The sequence below is a fragment of the Rhinolophus ferrumequinum genome, chromosome 20, assembly GCF_004115265.2.
Source record: "Rhinolophus ferrumequinum isolate MPI-CBG mRhiFer1 chromosome 20, mRhiFer1_v1.p, whole genome shotgun sequence".
Classification (NCBI taxonomy): Eukaryota; Metazoa; Chordata; class Mammalia; order Chiroptera; family Rhinolophidae; genus Rhinolophus; species Rhinolophus ferrumequinum.
The window spans coordinates 29,245,992-29,263,576 of NC_046303.1; the positions used below are offsets into that span (position 1 = coordinate 29,245,992).

Sequence of the window (17,585 nt, forward strand, 5' to 3'; positions counted from 1 at the left end):
ACTGACCTGAACTATGGTCAGACTTGGTTTAAAATGATGTTATTCCCCAAAGTATATTTTAGCATCACTTCTTATGTGACAACTGAGGCCAGAATTTCTCAGTACTGAAGTGAAAATACAGAAAGAGGTCATCCAAATCCTTAGTGCTTTAGGCAAAGCTTTATTCGCGTCACCTAGAAGTATGTAACACAGATCTCTCTGGAAGGTAATTGTGTCTTTACATGTATCCAGGGGCAACACTGTGTGGTCTTGTGTGGAGAAAGTTCTGGTCAGAAAGCTTTGGGGATTAGAGGGAATTCTGTGACATGGAAGTAACCACTTGGCAACCAAAGGGAAATGGCAGGATTTACTCTGATAATTCAATACTTAATAAAATAACCCCAATAGGAGTGCTTTCTTTACATTCTAGCCTAATATCTAGTATGTGCCATGTCTGTCTTGGGAGGGCATTTGAAGTGACATCATAATTACTGGAGAAGCTGAATATTTCTCTAACACCAGATCATCAGAAAGCATCCATGGGCTCATTCAATATTTCATTTCTTTATGTGATTCCAAATCTTAAAGTTCAGAAGCCCAGTAGAGATATTTCACAAAAATGCATGGATAAATTTTAAGAACTAATGCTTGTATTTGGGGGGTAGGGAGGAAAATGGGTTTTCTGAACTTCTTAGACAGTGACACATTTTACCTTGAGAATGGAGTCCAAAGCATGTATTTTTTCAAACCTTTCTACCTATCAAGGCAGTAGAAAGTGAGGAAGTGTGTTTGTCTTTTTTCTTCAAAATACAAAGTTAGATACATTACATGATAGTGCGGCAACCAGTAGGAGCTGACTTTAGCCAAAGCAAAGCTTTCCCCTCTTATAAAGTCTTAGTTTATAATTATTATACCAATGGATTACCAGTGGAAGGTTTACTCGTGATGTTCAATTATGTTTTCAAATGAAAGTAAGAAAACTTGCAATTGCTGAGCTAATCTAACAAGTTCAGTCAATCAATACTGTTAGAGGAGATTGTACCATGTTTTAATGAGGATAGCCATAGAACTATGTTATTTAACATTTATTGGGTGCCCCCAAAAGCAGTTCTCAGAAAAGTGAGCTTTTTGGTGGTTTGAGAATAGGAAAATAGAGCACCTTTCTGGAACAGGACTTGGAGAACTCTCTCCTTCCATCTTTTGAGATTGTCCCTTGGATATCAGGGAGAGAGGACATTCTTCTCTTTTGAGCAAATCTAGAGAAACTGCCTATTCAACACAGTGTACCCTTCCTGGTGTCTAGTGAGGGAGAGAATAGACTCGACTCTCTGCTTGATAGGTACCTTTTTTTTTTTTACAATCTTACCTCATTTTATGGGATGAAGCTGAACAGAAATTATTGTGAGGAGTAGTAAACTAATAGAATGGCTGCTCGATATAATCTTTTTTCCCTTTGTCTTCAGGGTACCCATGGAAACCCAGGTATCAAAGGTGAGCGAGGACCAAAAGGAAATCCGGTAAATGAATAAACAGCTTCCTTTAAACCAGTGTATTGTCCTCTAGATTTATTTAAAGAACAAAAATTAAGGAAAAAAAAGAGCTTTGTAGTATATGTGAATGCCAAAAATCTGATGATTTCTGCAAAGAGTACAGGATGTTCCAACATTATCTATCTGGTTTGTGTTAGCTTGCATTTACAAATTCTGAGTAACCTATGTCCATTTTAGTCTATACCTTTTGGAAACTTTGGGACCCAATAACTAGAAACTTGTAATTAAATAATGGTGTCCCAAGTTAATTAGCACAATGTTCCATGAATTATTAAGACATGTTCCATATTAAATTGACAAAGGCAATTTATGGATCTAATGTATGGATAACTGACCTACAATAATAATATTAGGTTGGTGCAAAAGTAATTGCACTTTAAAAGGTTAAAAATAATTGCAAAAACTGCAATTACTTTTGCACCAACCTAATAGAAAAAAATAACCCAAACAGGTTGTCTTTCACTCCCAGACCCTCTTCAGGCATTTCCCCACTTCTTTTCTGTGTGTAGCTGTCAAAATAATTCTAGGCTAATTTTTTAAATTATGTGTTCAGATCGATGTTGGGAGGATGTGTGTGCCAAATTCAAGAGTGATTGCAGGAATCACAGGACAGAAATTAGCAGATATAACTATGTGGAAATTTAAGGCAAAATTCCGTATAATGAAAAATCATTACAAGAGGAAAATATACAGGGAAATGTTCATGTCAAATACAATCAGCATTGGGTTAATTTCTATAGTTTGTAAAGACTTAATAAAATGGATGAGAAATTATCAAGCCTCTAATAATTAAATGGTTGAAGGACAGAAACAGTTTTCAAGAGAGGAAGTAAAACCAGTAAATAAAAAAAAAGAAAAATATTTAATTTCACTAGATAATGAATGAAATTTAAATAGAGATAATGACCGTACCTTTTAATACTAACTATTCACACCGTAGAAACTTTGGAATCTAGGGTTGTTAGGTTGGTTTTTTTTGGGGGGGGAGGGGCAAGAGCAACTTTATAGTTCACATAGTTTTTTTTTCTGTAATTCAAATTTAAAAAAACATTTCTTTTTTTATATTAGTTAACACAGCAATATTAAAATAATAACTAATGACAGCAATATGGTGAAACTGCTCTTCATTGCAAAGATAACTTGGCATAAACATTTTGGAAAGCAATTAGGTACTATATAAGAGACTTCAAAAATTCAAAATTTGAACCCAATAGTTCATTTCTGAGAATATATTTAGGGAAATAATTAAAAATATAATAAGTTAGATTCATGGAGGTGTTTTTGCCAGTTGCCTGCTTGTCAAAGAAAGTAAATGTAAAGTATCCTTGGGTGGCTTTACAACACACACACACACACACACACACACACACACACACACACACACAAACCCCTCTATCCTCACTCACTTTATGTTAGGCCAAATTCACGCCATCATGTCTTCTTTTTGTTTTGTTGAATACCTGTTATAAGTCGATGTTCACATTTCATTTATTTGGCTTGCAATTTTGTGCCACATAATATATTTTCCTAAGTCTTGCTGAAATCAAGCAATCACTCTTCAGGACATTTTGGAAAACATTCCAAAACCCCCTGGAGGAAAGCCAGAGTGGCTGGCTCCCAGTGGGTACAACGCTATATCTGAGAACAACGACCGTGTTGTTAACCTGCCATCCAAGACCGGCCCAAGCTGTGAAATGTACCTGGGTCCTGCACCCTCTATGTCTGGCTTCACTCCAAATGGCCAAGTCTATTTGAGCTGCTGTTTTTCTCCCTTGACTGTGTGGTGAAAATGCCGGTGAGAAAGGTCAAAGAGCCTTCCGCATTGGTTTAATTTATTAATCTGGGAATTCTGAAGAATGCATTTGATGGAGCAATCAGTCCCTTGTCAGGGCTGTGGAATCTGACTGAGTATTTTGTTTGTCACAGGGCGATGCTCAAAAAGGGGAACCTGGAGAAAAAGGCCCAGGGGTATGTACACAACTGGAATGCCTTCCTAAGAAAGTCATGTAAGATGCTAAAGCTCTGTAATGTATCATTTTGACCCCTATAGTGTAAGTGCAAAAATGATTTCTATCTGCATGTGCTTGTGACGACTTAGACAATCAAACAGATATGATCTTAGTAGTAGAAATGTAAGGAGAAAATACTCTGCTCAACAGGACAAGTGGTCAACCACATGACATTCCCTGAATGTCTGAATTTGAGATTTGTGAAAGGCTCAAAGAAGAAAAATATTTTATTGCAGTTCTTGTGGGTTTTTTCCCCCCCAGTAAAGAGTAAATTAAAATTCTGGGAGCATAAAATGACATAATCTAAACGATGCTTTTGTAAATCCAATTCCACAGACCAAAAGAAAGAGATCATTCTTGTTGATTTATTATCTCTAAAATTAGAATATATCTGAGATTTCCTAAGAAATAATTACAGAAATTTTTTTTCTTTTGCATTTTTCTGGGGAATTGCAGTAGTGTAGTACATAGCAGAAAAGTGGACAGGAAATAAAAAGGAGGCCATGTTACAGTTCTCCTCTGTTGGTCGCCTTAGATGAAAGCCCAGGATTCAGACCCAGAGGTTTTTAAAACTGTCCTTTTGGTGTTTGTAGTCAATTTCATGAAAAAGTCTGATACAAAGTTTGATCATTTCAATGGAAATTCATTCAGAAATCTGTATTATTCATTCAGGAAACATTTCTTAGATAGCTTCCACATATAAAGCATCCTGTTAGGTGCAAAGGAAACTAAGACAAAGCACTTACCTTTTTGAAAAGTTTATCTCATAGGAGAGAGAAGATATTTAAAATAGCTACGATAGGAAGCAGAGTGTCAGAACGTTGTAAAAACTGTATGCACAAAATATTCTGGGCGTTCAGAGATTAGAGTTGCCAGGGTAGGTTGTACGGATGGCCCCTGGAGAGTGTAGGATTGTGACAGGAAAGGACAGCACAGGAAGACGGAAGGAACCAGGCACTCTAGGTTCTGTGTGCCGTGAGCAGCAACCTGGGGACAGCAGTGCAGGGGAAAGGTGAGACAGGGCGCTGGAGAAGAGCGCCGTCAGACACAGTTCGAAGGTCATACTAGGTACTCGATGTGGGCTGTGAGGTCTGGGCTTTGCTAGGTGGTGGGCAGTGCCCCCACCCCACAGATATTAGATGCTGCCTATGACTCAAGGGATGGGTATTGGGAGATTAATCTGATGGGGCTCTAAAAGAGGATCTGAAGTGGGAACAAGCAAAAGGAAAGAGCATTTAGAAGGTCTGCTGCTACAGCCTATGTGAGAGATAACGGACGTAGGCTAGAGCCACTCTGGCCGATATGAAAGCCTTGAGCGGTATGTGCTTACCGAGCAGCTGCAACGCGGCTAGGCTGAATTGCGGGGTGCTGTAGCAATGAAATAGCGCACTAAAGTTTGATGACTTAGTGTCCGAAAAAAAAAAATAGACGTAACCTATCTCACTGATAATGTTTTATATTGATTACATGTCGAAATGAGTATTTTGGACCTATTCAGATTAATACAATATATTATTAAAACTTAATTTCACGTGTGTATCATTGGTTTCTAATATGGATGTTAGGGAATTTAAAATTACACACGTGGCTCGCATTTGAGGCGCACGTTATACTGAACAGAATTGGGCTGTACTGATGACAGTATAGACAGGAGAACACTGTGAGAACCATGAAAGGGTAGAAATGATAGGATGTGATGACTAACTCTAACTCATATATTCAACAAATATTTATTGAGCACTTTCTCTGTTGGGCCCTGGGATCCAGGAGTGAGCAAGGCAGATGGTCCCTCTTTTATAAAGTGTTCTTGTAAGGGGAGGCAATAAATAAGCAAACCAATGAATACGATTTGCAGTAAATGAGAAGTGTTATGAAAATATAAATCAAGGTCATGAGGGTGTTCTAGGCAGAAAGAGCAGCAGGGACAAATGCTTTGAGGTGGAAACAAGGGTGGCAGGCTCAGAAAGTGGAAAGAAAGTCAGAACTGCAGGAAGAACCGTGGGAGACGAGATGACAGAGGTAGGCAGGGGCTGGGTCCCATAGTGCTTTGTTGGTTAGGGTAAGGAGAGTAAATTTAAAACTAAGTGCAGTGGAAGCTGTGGGAGAATTTTAATTGGTTGAGTTAAAGGAATATAAGGGGCAAGTGGAGAGAAAAGATGATTATAAACTTTTGATCCTGAGTGATTTGAAATACCCTTGGTACCATTAATGAAAGTAGGAAAATCAGAAATAAATTTGGCAGAGACCGACAAGTGCAGTTTTGGGTATTTTAAATTTGAATATTTAAAAATTAATAATTAAGATGCCATGAAAGGAAGGAAAGAAGGAAGGGAGCTGATAGCAACCAAATAAATTTACCAGAGATTTCAGAAAAGAAAACAGGAAAAAAAAGAGAACAGAATACTATAAAGAGTAATAATCTTGTAAACTGTATTGGTTCCTTCCTAAATACAATGTTAACTCTTAACATAAAGTAATGACAGAATTTTAAATATTGTGTGTTGTAAGCGGTGGATCGTACACCAAGTTTCCTGAGATTGGAAGTCTAGCTTCCTTAGCACTGCTCACCTGACTTGTTTTAATAGAGAACCCTAATTTTACTATTTATAATGTTGCCCTTAATTTTAAGCACGATACTAAAATTTAAACCATTTATGTGAATAAATATTTCAAAAAATGGATTAAACTGCAGCAACATTGTTTTGGACTAGTTCTATTTTTATCTTCTATCTCTCAGTGACCACCCATTTGGAAAGAAGTGTTATTTCCTCCCTGAAGTTTTCCTTTTTACCTTTTGTAAAAAAGTCACGTACAGCACAAAATTTTGTAGTCTGACTCACGTCACGGCAAGAACAGCTTGTTTATTCCACTGCTTTCTCCAGCCCACTTAAAACATGTCTTACAATTCTATTTTCATACTTGAAAACTACAGTTGTATGAAATCCTATTTGAAAAAGATTGCGGTTGTTTAAAGTTGGTAAATTCCCAGTCCATTTCATATTCAGTATTGTATTATTTAAAGGGCTTATGAGCAGCGACACAATGATGAGGGCTGTGCAGCATTCCCAAGAGTGACACAGAAGAGGAACAGAAGGAACAGAAGCACCGGCCCCTTATTTAGCATGAGATAAAATATAGTAACATAAAGGTCACTGGCTCATTAGGGTTGATAAAGGAACCATTCATATCCTTGATGTTTATATTCTAGACCAAATTTAAAAGGAGGATCATAATGGATATAAATATTTGCATACATGTTAAAGGCCATTATCTTAGCTCATTTTCAAAGCCGGTTTCTCTACCAGTCTCTGTGAAACATTCTCAGCTATGATAGTGCATCATTTAATGGCCATATAATAATTTTGAAAGGAGCATGATAGGTCTTCACTTCTACAATGAGTTTCAGTGTATAGTCTCTCCTTCAGCTTCAGGCCAAAGGGCAAGAAAGTGGGTTTGAAAAAAATACCCGGAAATGAGAATAGAATGTAATAAAGTGAAAAACAGGTTCTAGTAAATACACATTCCCTAAGCTCAAAGCACAGTGAAATAGTTCACATATATGGTCTTATTTTCCAACACTGTACAGATATGTTTTTGTTATATGTTACAAGTGAAAAACATCAAATACTTCCCCCAACTATGCCTTCTAATATCATATTTTACTTTTCTTTTTTTAATTAGGGAATTCCTGGGTACAAGGGCGAGAAGGTAAGTTTGTAACAACAAATAGACCAGCATTCCAGAAAGAAAAATAAAAACATGACTGCATTTATATACTTAATAGAAGTTATTTTCCTTTATTTTTGTGAGTTTAGATTCCCTAAATTCTAAATATACTCGTCCCTCTAACATATGGGTTTGTGTTCTAAGGGGGTGGACGGTGCTCTGAGATTATTGTGATTAAGTAAATACCCAGCCTCAGCTCGGCAAATATGAATAGAGAACCCCAGTTTCACAGCTGTGCAGCACAGGTACCCAGACTAAAAGTTTCTGTATACAAACTGATGTAGAAATACTGCAATTAGTTTGCTACTTTGGTTTTCACTTCCTATACAACCTGAACACGGAGCCCTCGCCTGGGAGAAGAGGATTATCCTGGTTGCGTAGTGTAGAACAACTGACTTCATTCAGTTGTGCATCTATCTGGGTGGAGATTGCAGGGGGATGTAAATTTGACAAACAAACAAAAGGAAGAGGTTGGTAGACTATTTGCAAATTATAAATTAGGTAACTGATCAAACTAATTCAAAAGAAATTAACAGACTGATTCAAAAGAAGTAAACAAGTTGACCTGGGGCTCAGGAAACTTTGAGAGTGTTCAATGGTTTATAAATAAAACTATGCCACAGTTCTAGTATCAGATTTTCTGTCTGAAATCAGCACATGTCCCTGTCGTCTGTTCTGTCCCATAGGTGGTACCAGCCTCAGACCTGGGCAAGAGGCTTGCACTTTAAAGGGTCCTCTGAGTCTCTTCTGCCCCTGCCCTCCCCCAATTCATGGATCCAGGATTTGCAGGGCAAAAGGCCTGTGCCCCTTTGGTCTAGATCATGCTTTGGGTAACCAAGACCCCGGGAGTCCCTGCAAAATGGTCTGAGCCTGCTTTGAAGCCATACACAAACCTCTTTCCCATGTCCATCTTCTTCCCAGGCCTGAAGGGAAGCCAAACTTTAGCTGTGAGGGCAGGAGAGGGCCTTGGAGGCAGCTTTGTTGTGCTACCTGAGGCACCTTCATGTAAACACACTCCGAGCGCCTCTTGTGGAAGGAGGTGGAGGTGGGAAGTGAAGTGAGGGCTGGGCTCTGGGCTGTGGGCACGGGGCTGTACTTCCATGTGGACCTCTCAGGAATCCCAACACTCTTTGATTTTTTCCAAATTCCTTTTGAAGGTATATTTATCAAGAAAGGAAGCTAGACCATGACTAGTTCATTAACTTGATTCATAACTTTCAACTATTTCGATACATGGTATGTGGGCCGGTGTTTGCACTTTTCCCTGGCCCTGCAAATATTAGGGGTGAACTTTCATACAGGCAAATACATATATCCCCAATCACTGGAAATGTTAGGCCTAGAAGAGGATGAGTGTGAGAAATGCCATGATTCTGCCCTCCGCCATAAGAACCTGGTCAACTGAACATCTTGGAGTGTCTGCGTCGTCACGCATATGAAACTAGATTAATACAGGCCTCCCTAACTTACAGGGCGGAGGGAGAATCAAATGGAATAATGGATGTGACAATATATTATAAACTGTTTGCTGGTCTGTAAAGGTAAGGTACTATGAGGAAGAGACGGGGAATACGTGACAATTATGGGAAAGTATAAAAAGTTCCATAACTGTAAAATTGCCCTATATGTAATCAGGAGAAGTTATGGATGCCTCCCTGCACTATCTTGATTTATACAATGAACTAATTATGAACACCAGGAAGCTTCATATATACTACTATATATTTTGGAAAAGATTCGTTTAACCTTCTGGGGAATTATGGGTTCACTGGAAGAGTTCTCATTTGGAAAATACAAGGTTGACAGAGCAAAGTGACCCTGAACCACTGACATTCAAACCAGAGTTTCGCTAGGAGTAGCAGCATCAAAAGTCAAAGTCTGGGAACAGAGCTAATCTGTTCATAGCTTTCTGAAGCACTTGCTCTCTGGAACTGTGTAATTGTGACCATGCCACAGGGATTAATGAGCCCACCAAAAAAGAAAATGCCTTTGCAGAAGCAAATAACATGAGTACAATATTTTCTTTGATGGAAATCTGTCCTCTCACCCCCACCCCTCCCCCCAACCCCCAAACAAGTGCTAACAAATCTGTCTGGACAAATGGAATGTGAATTCTAGCCAAAATAATTTTGAGTGCATTTATGGTACTTTTCTGTTGTATATTTTAGTGGCTGACTCATTTTATTCCTACCCAACATTTTTAAATCAATTGCTTTTTAATTGATTCTTCAAGAGTCATTTTCCGTTTGCATTCAGAAATAAATGTTCAATTTGTTCTAAGTGAAAACTCAGTTTTTCCTGGGTCATTTTGACTCACAATATCATGTGGAGAGAGAACAGATTGCTTTTAAACAGAGGCATAGCTGCATCTAAGAATTACACCTCCCTCTTTCCTGCTCTGAAACCAGCCATACAGCACCCTAGGCAAAAGTGTCAAGTTAGTGGAAAGTGACTTGCAAACCGTGACCATGGGCCTTGTTCAGCTTTGGTTGGCTAACGAAGGACGTGGACATGAGAGTCTAACAGACTCAAGCTTGTGGTCGTGGACAAGTTACTTAATCTTTCTGAGCCTCATTTTCTTTATGTCTGAATGGAGATAGATAGATAGATAGATAGATAGATAGATAGATAGATAGATAGATAGATAGATAGATAGATAGATATAGAGATATAGATATAGAGATATAGAGATATCTCTCTATATCTATATATATACCTTGCAAGGCTGAGGTAGAGATTAGCAATAATGTAAAGACTTTGGCATATACCTTGCATCCATAGTTGGTGATTTCAATTGTGATTTCCCTTCTTAGAGCAGTGCTATTCAAAGTGTGGTCTGCAGGCTGGCTGTCAATCTGGGAACTGTTTGTTGCTGTTTTGTTATGAGATAAAACTTGCACCACGATATAAGTCCACTATATCACTAAGTATACTGTTTAGTTCAGCTGACATTTATTTTCATAGTGAGACTTCCTTGATGAAGGAAGCAGGGCACTGATGTACATTTTAGTGTAAGTTCCTTATGTCGTTGGAGTATGCCACTTCAAGTAGCATGTGTTAGAGCAGCACAGAGAAAATAAAACAGCGGCAGACGCAGAAACTAGTAGTGAGGTCACTGGCCTAGGAGTTACTGGCTAGCATATAATTTAAGTGAATCATTTAACCTCTCCAGTTGAGTTGCCTTATCTTAAAAATATGAAGTGCTTTGAGGCTCAGAATAAATATATGTATGAAAGCACTTTGAAATGCTAACTTTAGCTGTTATTCTAGTTGACTTTGTTACATTTTAGTTCAATGATTAGAAGTCTTAGCAGTCTGATATAATGGATTAGTATTTAGGAGTCCCAATTCTCATTCTACCTAAGCAAGTTACTTAACCTTTTTGAATCACAAATTTGCAGTCTGTGAACTTGAGCTAATAATATCTACCTAGATAGCTAACATCAGATTAACTGAGATAACGTCTGTAAAATAACATTAACAATAAATTGTGAAACATAATTTAAGTGGTAGTGTTTTCATTAATATTCCAGGAAACGCAGAACAGTGGAGAATGATGACGGAAAATACCACTCTCTCTCTGACAGTGGACCATGCTCATGCATCATGGGTCCATTTCCTACCAAGTCATGATATGGCCTCAGGACCTCTCTCTTACACTTTTCTAGGCACACACTACTACTTGATCCAAGTTGGTACTCAGGCTGGAGCACGGTGTTATGGAAACAACAGGGACTCTGAGTCTGAGTTGATCTGGGTTCAGACCTTAACGGAGGGAAGTTATCTTGCTGAGCTTAAGGTTTCTCATCTATAAAATGAGAATTGTAAAACTGATCTCACTGGGCTGTAACACGGATTCAATTAAATCACATATGCAAAGGGCATATAATAAGGTTTAGATGCTCAGTAAACCTTAGCTTGTTGCCTTTTCATTTTCATCCATCTCTCAAAAATGTTAAGCCTTATTAGGTGGCATCACTGATTTGACTCTGTCAAGTTAAGGATGACTCATTGATAACATTTTTCAGAGTTCAATGCCCAAACAACCCACAGAATTGAGGATAAAACTGGATGTAATCCATCATTGTGCTTATATGTCATAAAATTCTACTGGGAATCTTTAAAAGAAAATCATAACACTGAAAGACTGCAAATGTTGTCTTATTTTCTTATTTTTTAGGGTGAACTCGGAGAATGTGGTAAACCAGGAATAAAAGGTGACAAAGTAAGGAACATGTTTTTAAAATGCTGTAAAGTTGTAATACTTTGGGGCTGAGTTTCCTTGAGAGAAAATTCCTGGGATGCATTATATTGATCTCACTACTGGACTTGGAGAGTCATTGGCTCAATTTTCACATCAGTTAAACATAAAGCAGAAAATAAAGCCACACATACCTAACTTTAGTCAATAGCATCCTCAAATGCCTTTCTTATGGACCATTGAGACTTTGCTGGCACCCTAAACTTTGAGTCTAGGCCTATTGAACGTTATGGTGAAAAGAATAATTTAACCAGCAAAGTCAATTCAAGTTCTAACGGGTCAAAGTAGAATTGTTTTCCAGATGTAAACACTGAGAACAAGCACTTTGCAAAGTAGAGTGAAGACCTCTATGACATAAGTTAATGAAATAGTTATAAATAATGTGGCAGAACTAGACATAGAAAAGGGTTTGAAATTTTGAAACTGCAGCAAGCCACAGACGGTTGGGTAGGTATTTACCTTTCATTAAAAAATAAATATGAGTAAAGCATTTAAACTGGAGATAATATTAAATAGGTTGAGAGTTCCTTAACGGGCGAGAAATACATAGAGAGCACATTTGAAGCATAACAATAAAGGTCAAAAAGGTACACTGTAAAAGTGAATAGTTTTCTTTGTAGTTAAGAACTATCAACAGCATGCCACTAAGATACCAAACTCTTTCAATACCTCTATTTTAATTATAGGAGAAAGTCAAGGGGAGAAAATGAGGCAGAAGGTGAAAAGAAGAGGATAAGATAATGACAGTGGCTCATGTAACTAAACGCTTTAAATAGTTTGAGATTTCCTGAAAGATTTTAAACTACTGTACAGTTAAGTCAGGTGGATCTGAAAAAATGTAGGCTTGGTAATTATCTCTGGGGAAATGAAAAGTGTGACAATGAATGGATTCTTCCTGGAGGATAATTGAAAATGGGAGATGGACTTGGACTTGAAAATACAGAAGAAGGGACAAAGTAGAATAGAACAAAAATGAAAGTCAAATGACAACTGGGAAAACTATTTGAAATAAAAATGGCTGACAAAAAGTTAATATCATATTTCAATGACTTAGATGCCAAGGATTGTTAAATGCCCTATTATATTCTGTGCCAAAAAGAAAGAAAAAATACTGCCAATTATAAAGATACAATTGATTGTCAGAGATGGATCTCAATGTCAGAGATGTAAAAATCTGAAAAATGCACGTCTAGAGTCAGTGAAATATAGCGTCCTTGACATGAGGAGTTCATGCAAGTTCATAAGTAAAACATACCAAGAACATAAAGACACAAAAAAGGAAATGTAAATGGCTAATGAATGAAAAAAATATCCAAATACATTAGCAATCAGATAAGTGAAATTAAAAAATTAAAATATTATTTCACCTACCAAATTAGAAAACACTGAAATAATATATAATACTACCGAGTTTCCCCAAAAATAAGATCTACCCGGACAATCAGCTCTAATGAGTCTTTTGGAGCAAAAATTAATATAAGGCCCAGTCTTATTTTACTGTAATATAAAACTGGGTGTGATATGATATGATATGATATGATATGATGTAATATCGGGTCTTATATTAATTTTTGCTCCAAAAGACGCATTAGAGCTGTTTGTCTGACTAGGTCTTATTTTCGGGGAAACACGGTATGTGTTGAGGGGGATTCTATAAGATGAAGATGTGTTCTCTCTACTCAGGTAGTGAGAATGGAAATCTGAACAAACTTCATGGAAGAAAGTTTCATGTTTTCTTTCCATCCGTGGTGTGAGAGACAAAAGAGAATGAAAGAGAATCTTAAATGTGCTTTTTGCTTGTCTGTGCATCAGTCATTCTCTTCTAGGAAATTATCTTTCGGAATGAATCAGAAGTTGGACAAACATTTATACACAAAAATATTCATTATAATATTATTTAAAATAGTAATCATCAGAAATAATTTAAATGTCCAAACTAGGCAAATGAGTAAGTAAATCATGATAGATTTATATTCTTGAATATTATTCAGTTTACTGAGAGTCATTGATGACATCAAAAAATATTTTTGATACAATGGAAGACCAAATAGGTAGGACGCAAAATTGTGCATACACTTTGATCAAATTATTTGAAGAAAAATCTATTGGGAATAAAATTGGATGAAAATATACTAACAGGAGTTGCCTCTGTGTGAAGGGACACATATAGAATAGAACAAAAGCAGGAAAAAAAAGTGGAAATCTGAGAAAAGAGAGACTAGACTATATTATACTGTCATAAAAGTAAACTTTAAAGCATTTCCTAGTCATGGAACATACTGAAATATTGTCTACTAGAAGACTGTTGAGTACAAATAGCATTTTGCCAAGTCCCGTGCCTTGAAGATGGGTGAAAGAGTGATTTAGACATTGGGGAAACTCACTAAATTGTTAATTTAACTGACATTACCTTGTTGGAAGAAAGCAGTATTCTATCAAGTTTCCGCTTTCAAAGGAATCTTAAGAAATCCTTTACTCTAATCAAAATGTCAGTATATAGGCCAAGAACATACTTGTAAAATTGTGTTTTCATGGAGTTTGTTTGTTAAAGGAAAGTTTGACCCCCATGTGGCTTGTTAATTAGAATTATTTCATTCACCATGAATCTACTGGCATTGGTATTTGGATAACTTGGGAAGACATCATTACTGAGAACATATTACCTCCTCTTTCACCTAAAATCATTGCACCTTGACGATGGATATTTCTAGTGACTTACCATTAATTTCATTCCACAGGGATCCCCAGGACCATATGGACCAAAGGGACCCAGAGGCCTTCAGGTCAGGAGGCTAAAACCAAACCAAAGTCTGGACTAGAATCACCTAGGGAGCTTTAAAAAAATCCCTTTGCCCACTTGCTGAGTCCCTAAAAGCTCCAACTTTCAGTTATATATGCTTTAGATATACGTATTTTTAAAAGCTGTTTATTAGAAATCGTTCAAAACAGGGGTCCAGTACAGGAATACAGTCGGAAACACAGGTATAGAAAACAAACATCTCATTAATAAATATTTGCTCTCAGCTTAAATACTATTTTAGATGCTATGTATTTGGCACGAGGAATTTTATCTCATTCCATTTCTCAATCCCATGTTACTACTACTAAACTGAGTTATACACGTAGTCTGACTTCTAACTCCAGGATCTCTAGGGACCCTAATGAAGGATTCATTCCTGGTGGGCCTTTTGTACACAGAACTAATTCTTGGTTTTCGTCTTGGAGTAGGGCATGAGTGGACCTCCAGGGGATCCAGGCCCAAAAGGATTTCAAGGCAATAAGGTAATCATATCTTTGGGTTAAAGACAGGCCAAGTGCCTTTCCCCTAGTAGGCTTCGGTAATGTGTGTTTTTATTAGATAGAAGTCAATGGACTCTTTGAGGAAGTATCTTTGTAAATACATAGTAACCTGCAGGTGTCTACATCGAATCATATTCAAGTACATGCAGGAAGTCAGTGGTATAGCTTTATCATTTATTATTCTATTATTCAAAGAAGCATTATTAAATATAAGCCATCATCAGAACCTTTGCAGTGTTTCCTTCTTACTTCTGCCCTTTAGTTATTATACGGTTCACTAGAAACTGATAAATAGTAACAAGTAACTCAATTCAAATGACTCTATTTCCTACATGTAATGCCAACTCAATATACAGTTTATAAGGGAAGAGAATTTAAAACTGTCATACCAATAGACATCAAGCTTTAAAAAAACCCAAAACACCAAAAACAAAACAGGGGTATAATCTCAATAATCAGTAACACGCTTGTAATGCCATTCTACAGATAACGAAGTAAGACAGAGAGGGGCTGAATAAGAGCCAAACAGAACCAAATGATGCTACAAGAGGGATCTTTAGAAGATCCTTTATAAGGCTTTGTTTTCCAATGAGAGTGACCATTAATCTGCTGAAAACAAGCCTTTCAGTTCCTTTTTAATTCTTCTCAATGCTTAATACATTTCACAGATAGAGTAAATACCAAGTAAATGGAGCTGAGTTAGTGACTAGAGATCTGTGGAATTTATGGCAGTAATAACAGCAAAAGGTGCTGTCCCCAATGGACCCTAGATAAAGCCAATATTTTTTAAGTGTTATTCAATTTAAGTCGTGGGGCGTAGTTGGGCTACTTGAGTGTTCTTTTACCAGAGGAAAGGGAGTGATAAGTATAGTATTTTTAATGAGATACTGACAATGTGTGATTTCCCAGGCCACTTTTAATTGGCAAATTAAAACAGAATGAGGTTCTCAGCGGGAGTGTGCTTAAGCTTCATCTGGGGAAACTGTCTTTTCCAGTCCTTACCTATGATTAATTCTCTCTGGGGAAGAAATGGGCCTTTTGAATACTGAGTAGAATGTTTCATAGAATTGCTTTGGCTGTAGGTAAAATCCTGCAGCAAGGGGAAAAAAAATAATATGTTGACCGTCCATTTTTATTTCTAGGAGTCTCTGTTTACCTAAGATGATAGATTTCACATGTTTGTGAAAAAGAGGCTTAAAATCAGGGATCCGGGTTGGAGTTGTTGGAGACACAAAGGATATTAGAAATCATACTGGCCCAAAGTTTTCATTTTGGCAAATGAGAAATGAAATCCGGAGATCAATGCAATGACTTGCGTGAGGCAGAGGCTGAGCCAGCATCCTTAGCTCGGAGGGCGTGTAAGGAAGGGCTGGGCCCAGAGCAGGGTTGCTGTGCTTGGGAGATGGTGGGTGGCGGTCCATAAAAAGAGACCATCATTTGATCATTTCTCTTTCTGTCTTAGACAATTACTACTTAGGTATTCCTTTTTAAATTAGTTTATTTCAACAAAATTTAGCTTTTAATTCCTACAATGCATTGGTTCTTAGAAAGAATAAATAACAAATTAAGCGCTTTGGGGAGGTTGTAGTTTTCTGACGTACGTTAAGAGCACTTCACGCTTGACTTTTACGTCATAAAAGGAGTCATTGTTCCAAAACTATTTAACGGCTTCATCAATTTTCCAAGGGCCTTTCTTAACTTTTGTTTTAATTGTGGTAAAAGATACATAACATAAAATTACCACGTCTATGTGAATCACAAAATTCACTGCCAGGTGAACACACTAAGTTCCTGCTGTTGAGAACCTGTCAATCAATGTCTAGAGCATGTTTGAAATTGTTGGGAGGGAGTGAGGTGGGAGTGAGCCTCTCTTTTTCCTTTTAGTTATAGTTCTGGTTTAAGGTCACCAATTTCATGGTCTCTTGACTCCTACTTCGAGGCTATTATTAATTTCTACTTCTCTTTGGATCTGTCAGTCACATGGGTTATTATTATTTTTTTAATTTTATACATTAATTAGTGTATTATCTTAAAAGTCAGGTTTCAGGGAATGATTTCATTTTGCATCCCACAATATACTTCTTAAAGACTTAATGAACAGTATTTTCCTCAATCTGGAAAAAAATGTTATGTTGTATAGTGATGTTGACTTTCATCACTATCATTTTATTACAAAATGTTTTAAAAAAATGTTGCAATTTGTATGAAAACAATCTAAAATCCAGTAATTCTGTATTTTATAATGGGCACAGGGAGGATTATTTATTTTTAAATTTCTGTAATAATAGATAACCCCTACGTCTTATATATTTACTATGTACAGATACAGTTCTAAATACTCCTTTAACACAATACCCCCTTTTGAGGTACAGATTAGACTACTAAGGCACAGAGAGTCTAAGCAACAGGTCCAGGTCTACACAGCTAGCTGGTAAGGGACAGAGCTAGGATTCATACCCAGCCAGCCTGCTGTTAACCACCATATTATATTTATCTCCTGAGGAAAATTGCTCCATTTCCTGGATAGTCAACTAGAGATAAATGCACTTCTTTTGGACATTTGTCTCCACTTGTAGTGTCCTCTGGCTGGAATCAACAGCCTGTTGAGAGGTGCATTTCTACTTGGTTATAATGTTCATCTGGAAATGCAGGAAAAGAAGGAAGGGACTCTCATGGGGAAAAAGAAATCAGTAATGGGCAAATGTTTTACAAGACTTTAAAATACAAACCTTTAGACTTGTAACATTTGTGAAGATTCCC

General features: G+C 37.2%; 1 protein-coding gene across 1 annotated transcript in view; it reads left to right on the forward strand.

Moving 5' to 3' along the window:
* COL28A1 (collagen type XXVIII alpha 1 chain) overlaps nt 1-17,585 on the forward strand; it is a 149,137-nt gene that overhangs the window by 12,442 nt on the left and 119,110 nt on the right. Inside the window, 6 exon segments of the mRNA XM_033088892.1 lie at nt 1,443-1,496; nt 3,456-3,497; nt 7,220-7,246; nt 11,445-11,489; nt 14,264-14,308; nt 14,754-14,807. Coding sequence (XP_032944783.1) covers nt 1,443-1,496; nt 3,456-3,497; nt 7,220-7,246; nt 11,445-11,489; nt 14,264-14,308; nt 14,754-14,807 — 267 coding nt within the window.